The 13,323-nt window shown below is 49.5% G+C and overlaps 1 protein-coding gene and 1 long non-coding RNA gene across 2 annotated transcripts; one reads left to right on the top strand and one right to left on the bottom strand.

The window, feature by feature from the left end:
* Positions 1-56: 56 nt before the first annotated feature.
* Positions 57-6,663, bottom strand: AP1S1 (adaptor related protein complex 1 subunit sigma 1). The gene is made up of 5 exons (XM_043456094.1): positions 6,543-6,663; positions 4,483-4,661; positions 3,548-3,656; positions 2,149-2,286; positions 57-848 (listed from the first exon to the last, which is right to left on the bottom strand). The coding sequence occupies exons 1-5, from the start codon at positions 6,543-6,545 to the stop codon at positions 801-803; spliced, it is 477 nt and encodes a 158-aa protein (XP_043312029.1). The 5' UTR covers positions 6,546-6,663; the 3' UTR covers positions 57-800.
* Positions 6,055-12,528, top strand: LOC122433302. Its single transcript, XR_006267070.1, has 3 exons — positions 6,055-6,413; positions 8,972-9,253; positions 11,983-12,528. It is a non-coding gene; the product is annotated as an uncharacterized LOC122433302 (long non-coding RNA).
* The last annotated feature ends 795 nt before the right edge of the window (positions 12,529-13,323 follow it).

Here is a 13,323-nt window from a genome sequence, read left to right on the forward strand (position 1 = left end):
GTCCTCACTGATCCCAGCAGCCCTGCCTACCTTCACAGAGCCTAAGCAAGCCAAAGTCCAGAAATGCTTTTCCTTTTATTTCAGAGAGAAGGAAAAAGAATCAGACACTTTCCCCACCCACCCCCTTAGCTCCTGCCTCACCCAGAATTGAAGAAGAGTGAAGGAGGGACAGGGCCCAGTCTTCTGTAAAGCCTGCCCTCCCCCCAGCCCTCCCTTCCCTCAAAATAGCAAGGTTAGAAAAAAATTAACTATGTTGTTCCTCCCCGGGCACTGGACAGAGGCCCCACTGCAGCCAAGAAGGAAGGGGAGGGGCAGATGAGGGAAAAGGACTTCCCTCTGGAGACAGAGAAGTCCCCCTCCCAGGCAGAGAGGCCGCCCGCCCCCGCCCCCGGCTGGCTGCGGAGAGGGCTGGAGGTAGGTTATGGGGCAGGGAGAAGAGAAGAGCCCTGAAAACCTTTTCCCTTTAACCTGACATATTTATATATTTACAGTTATAAGGGTGGGGGGAAGTTTGGGGTGACACTGGTTCTTCAAAGGCAGGGAATGAAAGCCAAATAGCACCCCCGACTTGGTCACCTTTTCCTGCCTCCTAGCTCCTTAAAACCTTCAGTGGGAAAAGGGGAAACAGGAGGTAGGGGGTGGAGGGAGAGAATGTTTGAGGGTCCTGAGCCCACAGCTCACTGCAGAAAAAGGTGAGGCAGCAGAGCAGGCGCAGCTGGGTCCCACCAAGAGGAAAAGGGCCACCGACGCCCCACCTCTGCACCAGATCCCCACATCTCCACTCGGCCCCGGGGCGGGGGCTATGCCAGACCCATCTCCTCCAGCACACTGCGTGGCGACTCATCCTCCTAAGGCAGAGACAGACAGAGGGTGATGGGGAGACACCAGGAGAGACAGGGTGAGGGTGAGGGGCGCGGGGAGGGCAGCAATCACAAGGGCAGACCGGGGTGGGGGGGAACACAGAGAGACACGGGGGAGAGGGGAGAGAGAAGCCCAAGTAAGCCCAAGGCTGGAATGGCTGGCGACCCTTCAGGGGAGCACCCCAGCCTCCTGAGACCACCCTGTAGAGCCAACCGAGGCCACCAGGCTGAGTCCACCACCACCCAGAGAACCCAAAGCCAGGAGCTTGGTGAGCAGGGGCCTTGACCTTACTCGCTGAAGGGAAGGGAGGAAAATGGGGGCTGGGAGGGCTGGGAAACCTGCTTTCCCAGGGCTGGAGGTGGCAGATGGTTGGGTGGGACCTTTTTTTTTTTTCCTCCAGAGTCAGGGGAGGCGGTAAGAAGTTGGCATCGGGTCCCCGAGGAAAGGTGGACCAGACTGCAGAGAGATGAGTCATAAGGGTCTGAGCAGAGCACTAGTGACAGGGTGGGTGTGTGAGTGCCAGGGCACGTGTGTGTGTGTGTGTGTGTGTGTGTGTGTGTGAGTGTGAGAGAGAGAGAAAGAGATGAGGGGAGCTGGACCAGTGAGGTGGCAAGTTAGATTCTACCCTTTCTCCTGCTGCATGGATGAGCCCCCCTCTCTTCTCCCCCTCCTCAGAGCCAGCTCAGGCCGGCTTGCTCATCACTGCAGGTTCCGGTGACTCATCTCCTTGCACCAAGGCTCAGCAGTGGCACAGCAGAGAGGGGGCAGGCAGTAATGGGGTGAGGGCGGGGGTGTCGCATAAAAGAGAGAATCAACAACCAGGTGCCCTCAACCCCACCCCCCAAAATCCCCAGGGCAAAATTCTGCTTCTCAGCAGCAGAGGCTTTGAGTATGTGTGTCCCTTACAAAAAGGGAAAACCCTACGGAAGAAAAAGAATGACCTATTGTGTGCCCCTTCCCCAATTCTCCAGGCAACCCTAAAGACCAAGAGAAGCATGGGGCAAAGGTGATCTGGCTGGGATGAGACACTCTGGGTCTCGGGAGAAGGACGGGGGAATTGGTCCAGGCAGGCTGTCTGCCACCCCCACTACCTCCTACCCTGAGCAGTCAGGGCTTGAGGGCCAGCTGGCCAGCCTGGCAGCGTGGGGGCCAGACGCCACAGGGAGGGGGGCCATTTCGGTAGCGGCGGGAAGCGGGCAGCTGGGGTCCGCAGGCAAGGGGTCCAGGGTAGGGAGGGCGCCCTCGGCCACGGTCCTCTTCCTCCTCCTCACTGTCCCGGACCCGTACCTCCTGCAGTAGGTCCGCCTGCTCGATGGCCTTCAGCACACTCTTCTTGGAGGTGTCCTGGACGTCTCCCCCCATCAGAAACTCATCCAAGATGAAGTAAGCCTTCTCAAAGTTGAAGATGATGTCCAGCTCACAAACCTGGGGGTGGGGGGAGGAGGCAGAGGTGAGGGTCAAGGTGCATGCTCCCCCATCACCTGCACCCCAGCCTCCCCAGCTCTTTCCCCACCTTGGCTCCGTGGCCTTCATGACCACTCCTCTCCACCTTGGGTTCTCGCCCCAGGTCTATGTCCTCCCAAACCCTAGGCTTTCGTCCTGGGTTCAGCTTTTCCTTCTCCTTCTCTTGCGTCTCCCTCTGTGATCGTGAGATATTAGTTGCTCAAGTCTACCCTTGACCCTGACTCCTGTTGCCTTCTCTCCTAAATCTATGGCACAAATCCTACCAGAGGTCGGGTCAGCTTCCCTGCACATCCCCACCCCTGTACCCCCAGGCGCTGTGACAGAGCAGGGAACTCAGAGACTCTGGATCACCGAATAAATGACTTCAGTTCTAGGCCGCACTCTGACACTAACCAGCTAACTCTTACTTTAGTCACTAAGTCATGTCCGACTCTTTTGTGACCCCATATACTGTAGCCTGCCAGGCTCCTCTGTCCATGCGATTTCCCAGGCAAGAATACTGGAGTGGGTTGCCATTTCCTTCTCCAGGGGATCTTTCCAAGCCAGGGATCGAACCCACGTCTCTTGCATTGGCAGGCGAATTCTTATCACTGAGCCAGGAAAGCCTAGAAGGAAACCAGCTAACTCTACATGCCATTTAACTTCTCTGAGTCTGTTTTCTCTTCCAAAAATGGAGACACCAACACCTACTCATGGAATGAGGAACAAACAGGAGAACCTGAAAGCTCTTTGTAAACTGTTAAGTAAAACACAAATCATGGAGTTATTACTATTCCCCATCTAAAATATGACCTCACTGCCAGTGCCCAGACTGTAGCTCAGATCAGTTCACTCAGAATCTCTGGGGGTGATACCCAGGCATCGCTACTGTTTAAAAAAAAACTCTACAGAAGACTCCAAAGCAAAGTCAAGGTCAGGAACCACTGATACTATCTGAATGTGGCCTCTGACCTTGTGTGGGAAGTTTGAGTTGAGCTCTAGATGGATTGATTAAGTGGCAGATTCTGGTTCCCACCCTTCTCCCGCGGCGGGTCGGTGGGGGGGGGGGGGGCTGATTAAGAGGCATGGCTAATAGGCTTAAGGCTTAAAGAGGGAGATTAATTACTGTTCTCACTGTTCCAACTTCCCCATTCCTGAGACAGGACAGAGACTGGAAGGGTCCCAGAGTCTGGTAGAAAGAGGGGATTGCCAGGCGTGGAAACGGGTGGGTGGAGAGACTTACGCTGCCAAAGTATTTGTCCAGGAGCTCCACATATCGGTGGATCAGCTCCAGTGTGATGAGCTCATTGTCTTGGCCCTCGATGGCACAGCAGAAGTAGAGGCTGGCGTATCTGAGGACAGGGACACAGGAGGGATGGATGGCTGGGAGTGCTGCCGGGGCTGCTTCGGGACCCAGGCATTCTGTGTCCGAACCTCCCGTTTCCCCCCACTCCTGGATCTGTGTCCTTACTGGACACAGGTGGTGTAGCTCCAGGGTAAGCAAATAGTAATTCACTGTGTCTCTTAGTGCCTCTCATCAACACAGGCAAAGACACAAGTTCTTTCCCTCTTGACCTCTGACCCATTCAGTTTGACTCAGCAAAAACCTGAGCCAACAAATTCACCTGCTCAGAGGAGGAACCACAAAGAGTTTGTGTGTCTGTGAGTGTGTGAATTGGCAAAGTGGCACAGGGTCTATGATTGTTCAGTGAGGCTGCAAGGGATGTGTGCAATCAGTAAGATCGGGCCTTTGGGACAGAGGGTAGGTGCATGAAATAGGCACCAGGCTTGAGCAAAACCAAAAGGGAACAAGAATCTCTTCAAGGTGATTTTGGAAAGTAAAGGATGGCTGGAGTTCATCACTGCCTTCCGGATGTCCTTAGCTCTCAGCTCTCCCAGACCTAGTTAGTTAAGTGTTAGCGACTCTGGACTATAGCTTGCCAGGCTCCTCTTGCCATGGGATTCTCTGGAGCAGATGGCTATTCCCTTCTCCCAGGGATCTTCCCAACCTAGGGATAGAACCCAGGCCTCCTGCATTGCAGGCAGATTCTTTACTGTCTGAGCCACCAGGGAAACTTTGCCAGACATACGGGACTGCCTATTTCCCAGCCAGCTGAACCCATCCCAGACCCCAGTCAGGCAGGATACAGGCAGGTCTGAAAGTAAGTGAGGAGTCACCTCTTGTAGACAACTTTGAGGTCCCTCCACTCCAGGAAGCTGCACATCTTGGGCTTGCGCGCCAGAACCACCTGCATCAGCTCGCGAACCATCTTCTTCCGCTCCTTGTCTGAGGTGGCCAGGTACCATTTCTGCAGCCGCAGCTTCCCCTGCCGGCTGAACAGGAGCATGAACCGCATCTGGGGGTGGGGGGTAGGGAGAGGAAGGAGGAGTCAGAGCCGAGGTTTAGAGCTTTGATTCTCTGAGCTTGTTTCCTCCAAAACCACACAGTCCCAAACTCCTCCCATTCAACTCTTCTCTCCTCATAGACCCTACTTTCTTCAAAACATCAGCCCTTCTCGTCAACTGGGGATTCCCATCAGCAAGTGCCTTTCCTTGGAGGGGGCGTCAGAGCTTCTGAGTCTGTTGTGTGGGTTTGAATCCTGGCTCTACTAGTTGAGAAATTTGCCCTGGTCATTACTGCAGGTCTCTGGGCTTCAGTGCCCTCATGTGTCAGATGGAAATAATAAAAGTACCTACCTTACAGAATTGTTAGGTGGAACTGACATAGGAAATAGTGCCTGGCACGAAGTAAGCACTATAACACCTTGGATGTCATTATTATTATTCCTGACTTGCTGTTTCCTAAACCTGGTTTCCAAAGGTCAGTAAAATGCTAGCACAGTGACTAGCAGCCCCTTAGTTGATGGCAAAGAGATGTCTGCTTTCTTTCCTGCTCTTTCTACCCACCACCATCCTAAAATCAGGTATTTTCTTTCCAAGAAGCTACCCCTCTGCCCCATCCTAGCCATATACCCTAGCCAATGTCCCCAACACACTACCCTCCATTCCTATGCCCAGTGGTATCCTTTATGTTAGCACAAGATACCAGGACCCCCTAGATTCCACCACCCTCCACTCTACTCAGCCATCCAGGCATACAGCCAGAGGTATTCCTTTTTTTTTTTTTTTTAGAGGTATTCCTTTTTTTTTCCTTTTAGGGTGCCTCCCTAACATGCCCACACCTCCCCAGATACCAGGTGATCAATTTCCCTTTCAGTTCCTCAGTTTGGACCCAGCCATTCTGGGTGGCTCGCCTAGAGAATGTTCCTGGAATGAGCACAAGGAGGTGGAGCAGGAAGACATGCAGAGTTCTCGCTACACCGTGCACCCCCAGTTTCCCATTTCCAGGGGGTGGGGGCTCCAGGCCACATCCTGGAGTCATCTCCCTCCCCCTGTAGCTCTTCTCTCCGTGTATGCCCACCAGGGCTGGAGTCCTGGGTGTGTGGGACACTGCTAGCCTAGACGGCTACAGATCAGAATTCCAGAGAACTGTATTTTTTGCTCGCGGGGAAGGGGAAGCGCTGCTAGCGTGGCCGGAGGGCAAAAGAGTGGTGCAAGGGAGGCTAGGATGGGAGGGTGGGCCAGGGAGCAGGAAGACGGAAGGCCTGCGTTCCGGAAAGAGGATAGGGTAGGGGGGCGGAGAGCCAAGAGCACCGGAGCCGGGAAGCCAAAGCCTAGGTCCCAGAGAGCAAAACTCGAGCCCACCTGGCTTCCCCCACCTCATCCCCGCCTCCAGGTGGGCAGGACGACAAACCGAGGCAGGACGTCCACACCTCGCACCCGGAACGATCCCCTCCCACACACCGGCCTCCCCGCAGGCCGCCGCTCCACTCTGGGCTGCACGTGGACGGAGGGTCTCGGAGACAGGCGACCCCCGCCGCCTCCGTCCGCCAGCAGGCCCCCGAGCCCCCGTTCCTCGCGCGAGTTCCCTGCGGCAGTGATTCGGACCCCTGAAATCGCGACCCGCGCGCTGCCCCTGGCTCCGGACGGTCCCGCCGCCCCCTAGTCACCTCCCTCTCGCCCTACAAATGCGCCCACTCCCCGCCGCTTCTCCCAAAAGCCATTTCCAGCTGCTCTTCCTTCCGAGGCCGGCTCGCCCACCCGCCCAGGTAAGTGAGGGCCTCTGAGAACTGGAAGAAGGAAAAGAGCGGCTCTCACAGAGGGCAGCCCCCAAGGACCCCTGCAGGTGCAGCCCACGCCCCTCGGTCCCCCCTCCCCTCCCGCTTCGCACAGCCTACCATCCTGCAGCCTCCGGCCCTGCGCGTCCCTCTTCGGCCACCGTAGGCGCCAGTTCCACTCCCTTTCTTACCCTTTCGCCTCCTTCCCTCCCTCTCGCTTGAAGCCACGCCCCGTCCGCCAGGGCGCCGGGAACCAATGCGCTGCGTACTGCGCAGGCGCCGACGCCGCGGGGCGCGCGGGCGGGGCCGGAGGCGGCGAAGCGGTGGCCATGGCAACCAGGTCCTTGACTTCAGCTTTGAGTAGCCCTGTCGTCATGGAAACAAGGCTGTCTGGTGGGCTGGTTGGAAGATGAGGGAGGAGGACAATGAGGTCCTCGCGCTTTGGAACCTAGGGGGGAAAAGGCGGGAAAAGGGGTGAGAGGTGGATAAGATGACCCCTGGAGTTTGTGAGGAAGTAGGGTGATTTAATGGAAGGGGTGAGGGCGATTGAGAGGGAGCAGGGTGGAAACTATCTGTGGAGAAGGAGGAATGATGAGGAAGGCAAAGACAAAGGGTGGTGGTGGGGCAGGTATGAGAAAAGTATGGAGCTCAAAATAGATATCTACTGAGAACCTGCTGGATGCAACAACACTCGAAGTAAGAGAAAGGTGTAGGTAATGAGGCAGACGAGAAATAAAAAGAGAAGAGGAGAAGCTGATAGAAAAGTGATGTAAGGAAGAGGATGAGAAACATGATTAAGAAGAAAGAAAGAGGAAGAAATAAAGAAAATCTTGAAAAGTTAGCATGGGTGAAAGCTAAAAGGGACAGTGTAACCCAGACACGAGTGTAAAGATGAGATGGAGGTAAATTGCAATACATGTTTTTTGACAGGATTTGCAAGTGTGAGTGTCCACATGCTAAAGGACTTTGCATATACATGGATAAGAGGAAATCTTAAATTTCGTCATGCCAAAGCTTAATGGTATATTTCTAGACAATTGTTGGTAACTGATGATGAAGTGACTTAGCAGCAGCAGCAATGATGCTATTATTTTTGAGTAGCACTTGAAGCAATTGTTGGTAAGGCCCTACCTGTCTCCACTTTGTGTTCTTTTCTTCTTACTCTTTTTTTATGGAGGTCATATGCTTTAGTTGCAAGATGGTGGGCTTAATTCACCTGTGATGCAATCTGGTCTCTGACCCTTACCTGATGTACAGTCTCGGGTGGGTCATTTAAACCTCCATTTCCTCATTTAAAAAATGAAGATAGCAATACCAACCTTGCAAGTCTGATTTGAGGCTGGATAGAAAGTATCTGAAACATTGTCAACAGTTGATATTGTAATATCAGTAGTAATTACTGATAACAGTAGTAATTACTACTATTTGCTTTTCCCAACTTCTTTCTTCTAGTACTTTTTCTTCATCCTTTCTTTTTCATGTCCTTTTCTCCTCTGCCTATGACATAGGCTTGCCAATGGCATAGATGTTGGCTGAACTATCTTGGTGTTATTTTTTTAGGTCAGAAATAATATCAATAAGGTAAGTTGTTAAAGTTAGAAAGGGTACTTTGTTACAGAGTGAAAAGAAGGAATGACAGTGTGTAAGAAGGACAGAAGGCAAAATAATAGAATGTGCTCATAGGGGAGAGGAGAAGGTTGTTTATAAAGAAGTAATGAGCAGTGAGGCAAAGAAGAGATCTAGGCAACAGCCCGAGGAAGTGCAGAAGATCCAGAGATGTAAGCTCCTACACTCCTTGAAAAGATGGCATTTTCTAGAATTCCTTATCTCAACATGCTGTGCCTAGCTGCAGAGAAGATAAGATTCATGAGAGAATTGTTAGAAATATGGGTTTTGCTCATATAAAATCATAGATCTAAGTGGTTTAAACTAGCTAGAAGATGGACTATGTTTCTTCATTGTTAGTGAATGATATACATAGATAGTCTATGAGTTAGAGACTCCAATAAACTTGTATCTGCAAGTGAGTTTGGATTTGATGCAGTGGGAAGTTGGAAGTCATTATGATTGTCCAAGCTGGTGAATAACTTGGTGAAAACATTTTCAGAAGGTTAATCTTATAGTAATATGGGGATGATTTGAAAGAACAAATGGAAGGCTGCAAGATCATCTGGGACAGGAGTCCCCAACCTCCAGGAGCTAATGCCTGATGATTTAAGGTGGAGCTGATGTAATAATAATTGAAATAAAGTGCACAGTAATTATAATGTGCATGAATCATCCCAAAACCACCCCTAGGCATGCATGGAAAAATTATCTTCCATGAAACTGGCCCCTGGTGCCCAAAATATTGGGGACCACCAGTTAGAAGGCAGTTTTGGGAATCTAGACACAAAGATGAAATGAAAAGTGAAAGTCACTTAGTCATGTCTTACTCTTTGGGACCCCATGGCCTATACAGTCCATGGAATTCTCCAGGCCAGAATACTTTCATTTCTCCAGGGGACCTTCCCATTCCAGGGTTTGAGCCCAGGTCTCCCACATTGCAGGTGGATTCTTTACCAGCTGAGCCACAAGAGAATCCCAAGAATACTGGAGTAGGTAGCCTATCCCTTCTCCAGCGGATCTTCCCAACCCAGGAATTGAGAACCGGGATCTCCTTTACCAACTGAGCTATGAGGGAAGCCCATGGAGTTCGACAAATTGGAGAGATACCTGTAATGGGCCAATCAATTGAAGCTGCGAACTCATCTAAGTAGAGAAGGAAGAAGAATCAAAGATGAGCCTGAAGGATTAGTGATGCCATTTGTATAAATGGAAAAATAGAAGAGGTGAGATTCTCCTTCATAGGTACCATTGGTCTTTGTATTGTTATCTGGCAAAGCCCATGCTGACACCTCCCCGAGCCTTCCCTCATCTGGTTGTAGAAGCAGTTCTTGCAGTGGGTGGAAGGGGGGGTCCATATGGCCCCCGAAGCCTTTCATTTCTGAGTCTGTGATCTGTCTTTCTCCCTCTTCTGATGATGCTCCCTGCAACCATTTTTGGCTCATTCTTTAAGTAGTCATTGTTCTCTGATGTCATTTGGAGTCATCTCTGAGGTTTTTTTTTTTAACTTCTTTTTTTAACTAAGCAACTGAGACCTTATCATATGCTGTTCATAAGAGTCCTGAATACTTTGTGTGGTAGATGTTTGCCATTATTTCTCACTTCCCTGGCTCTAAACCCCCTTCCAAGGGTTTGGGAATCCTCACATTATGATGCCAGGGGGAAATAGCACAACCTTGCAGTGTAGCATTTGAATTTGCTTTTTGTGCCCATAGCATGAGCCTGTCTGCTGGACTCGGCCAATCCATGCACCCACCTGGACTTTGATCCAGGAGGGAATGAGGTGGGGATGGGGTAATGAGGACAGGTAAGGGTCCTGAATCCTTTGACTTCTGAATTCAAAGTATTGAATTTGAATTCTGAAGGGTCCTGAATACCTCTGAATTCTGGCAGAGGGTCAGAGGACAAAACCTAGGGTGCAGGTAGAGTGGCACCAACGGCAGCGTCCTGTGCTAGTGAGGGGTACCATGTAGGCATCCCATGATTTGTGATTTGGGCCACTGTCTCTAGCATGAGACCTTCTGCTGGTTCTCTGGCCCTCCTGACAATTCCTTGAGCTCCCCAGTTTCCTTTTGTGTTTCATTTAGCCAGAGTTGCTTTCAATCCCCGGTAACTCGGGACTCTGGTAAACTTGGTGATCAGGTTGTATCATCCGTTGACCACACATGTGAGTTGGCCCCACCTGTTCAGCTGGTTCGGAAGCACCTCGTGGGATGATGTCTTACTCATCTTTTATTTTTTTATAGCACCTATCACAGTGCTGGTTGGTTGACTTCAGTTATGATTGGTGTGCATGTTACCTAATCTAGATCTTTTTTTAAATTTTAATTTATTCATTTACTTTTGTCTACGCTGGAGCTTTCTCTGGTTGCGGTGCCCACTGCGATGGCTTCCCTTGTTGCGGCCCTCAGGCTTCAGTAGCTGGGGCTCAGGGACCCTAGAGCTGGTGCTCACTAGTTGTGCACAGGCTGTTGTCCGCAGCACATGGGATCTTCCCAGATCAGGGATCTAACCTGAGTCGCCTGCCTTGGCAGGAGGTGAACTCTTCACTACCGGACCACTAGGGAAGTCCTAGATATTTAAATCTTACTTCTCACCCCAAATATGCTAAATTCTAATTTCAAAATAGTAGTACCTATATAGTATCTATTATTCCTGCTAGAGGACAAGCTGTCTTCATTTTCTTTTTCTTGTAAAAATGGTTATTTGGCTGCACCAGGTCTTTGTTATGGCAGGCAGTATTGTTAGTTGCGGGCAGGTGAGACCTAGTTCCTTAACCAGAGGTGGAACCTCGGCTCCTCTCCATGCGTTAGGAGCGTGGGGTCTTAGCCACTGGGCCACCAGGCCTTCTTTTTCTGTTGCTCCTGTGTTGAGCACAGTGCCTGGCATGCAGCAGGTGCCACTGTTTGTTGAATAAATGTACTGGATTCCCCCACTCGAAAGTTCCATTGTCATCTCAAACTTCCTTTGCCACAAATGAGTACCTTCCTTCTCCCTTCCCCTGAAACCATCCCATCTCTTGGTTTCCCAGCTACCTTTTTCTTAGTTTTCAGACTCTAAGCCTTGGACATGAAGGGTAACAAAAAGTATGGCTGTTCAAGGGATAAAGATCAGACAGCTTGGTTGGACTAAGAGAAGGTGTAAGAAAAAAGGGGAGTCGACTGGCTCGGTTATCAGAGGAGGGAGGCAGCCATCTGAAAACCACCCTGGTGACTTGGGGCTTCATTCTCAGATGACTTGAACCTGCCTTGCTGTTATTTATTTTTCTTTGTGATTTTGTTCACATTGTTTTCTGGAATGCCCTGCCATTCTCTCCCAACAAACCCAAATCCCTCTTATTCATCCTATAAGTCTGAACCAAGCAGCCAGTCCTGATGACCCTTTACACTCTAGTCTCGTCTAGTGACTATTTCTGCAGTGTTCCTTTCAACCATTTTTGCAGTGACTTCCCAGGTGGCACAGTTGAAAGAAGCCACCTGCCAATGCAGGAGATGCAAGAGACGCAGCTTCCATCCCTGGATTGGGAAGATCCCTCAGAGTAGGAAATGGCAACTTGCTCCAGTATTCTTGCCTGAAAAATTCCACGGACAGAGGTTACAGTCCATGGGGTTGCAAAGAATCGGACACGACTAACTGAGTGACTGAGCACGCAGTATACCCACATCATTTCAGCTTTTTGGTGTCTCTTCTCTGTAGAGGCAGGCAGACCTTATTTTATTATGCTTTGTTTTATTGTGCTTCACAGATCCTGAGTTGTTTTTTTTTTTTTTAACAAGTTGAAGGTTCATAGCAACCCCACATTGAACAAGCCTCTTAACACTATTTTTCCAACACTATTTGCTCACTTCGCATCTCTGTGTCACATTTTCGTAATCCTTGTGATATTTTAAACTTCTAAATTACTATGATCTTTGTTATGGTGACCTGCGATTGGTGACCTTTGATATAACTATAGATGCAGTGGAAAAAGCAGGAGGACTAGAAGAGGAGCCTGAAGATGTGACTGAATTGCTATAATCTCATGATAAAACTAATGGATGAAGAGTCTTTTATTCCAGGTGAGCAAAGAAAGTAGTTTCTTGAGATAGAATTTACTCCTGCTGCTGTTGCCGAGAAGAAGGCTGAAGTGACAAGGAAGGAGTGACAGTATTACGTAATCTTAGTTGACAAAGCTATGGCAAGGTTAGAGGGCATTGCCTCTCATTTTGAAAGAAGTTCTGCTATAAGGAAAGTGCTATCAAACGGCATTGCATGCTACGGAGAAACTGTGAAAGGAAGAGTCAATCAATGCAGTCGATCATTGTTGTCCTATTTTAAGAAATTGTCACAGCCGTCGCAGCCTTTAGCAGCCACCACCCTGATTAGTTAGCAGTCATCAACATCAAGGCAAGACCTTCCACCAGCAAAGAGATTAAAATTATGATGGCTAGTATTTCTTAGCAATAAAGTATTTATAAAGTCCGTACATGTTTCTTATTTATTTATTTTGCAGTAGAATTGGTATGCAACATTATATTAGTTTCAAGTGTACAACATAATAATTCGATATTTGTACACACTAGAAAGTGACCCCCACAATAATCTAGTTAATGCCCCGCCACCATAAAATTGACGCCCTTAAATCTTTTTCCCCTCCAAATTCCTTCCCCTCTCATAAACAGATAATCTATTCTGTGTATCTGTGAGTGTTGTTTTGTTTTCTTTCCTTTCACTTATTCTCGGTTTTGTTTTTGAGATTACACAAACAAGGAAGCCATACAGTGTAGTCTTTCTCTGACTTACCTTACTTAGCAGAAAACCCTCAGCTTCCTGGGATCCGTGTTGTCACAGACAGCAAGATGTCCTTTATTATGTAAAGTCCATACATTTTTTAAGGCATAATGTTATTGCACACCTACTAGGCTTCAGCACAGTATAAATATAACTTTTACATGCACTGGGAAACTGGAAAAATCTGTGTGACTTGCTTTATTTCAAGATTCTGGAACCAAAGGTGTGTATCTCCAAGGTATGCCTGTACTTGATAATAAGAAACATCACTTTATGCTCAGTTTTAAAAGTGCTTCGCACACAGAAAAGTGCTTCATCGCCCCCAGTATACAGACGCGTTTAAAGAAAAACGTGTTAAATTTATTGGAGTTCAAACTTGGCAAGATGATGGTGGACGCCACAGTTGCTTTGCTTCAGAAATTTTGCACTGGAGTCAAAGCGACCTCTGGTGGCCAGGGGACAGAAGGCTGCATTCAGGATGCTGGTGTCCCAGCTGGAAGGACACAGGTGTGCAGGCGGGATGCCC

The sequence above is a fragment of the Cervus canadensis genome, chromosome 32 (assembly GCF_019320065.1).
Source record: "Cervus canadensis isolate Bull #8, Minnesota chromosome 32, ASM1932006v1, whole genome shotgun sequence".
NCBI lineage: Eukaryota > Metazoa > Chordata > Mammalia > Artiodactyla > Cervidae > Cervus > Cervus canadensis.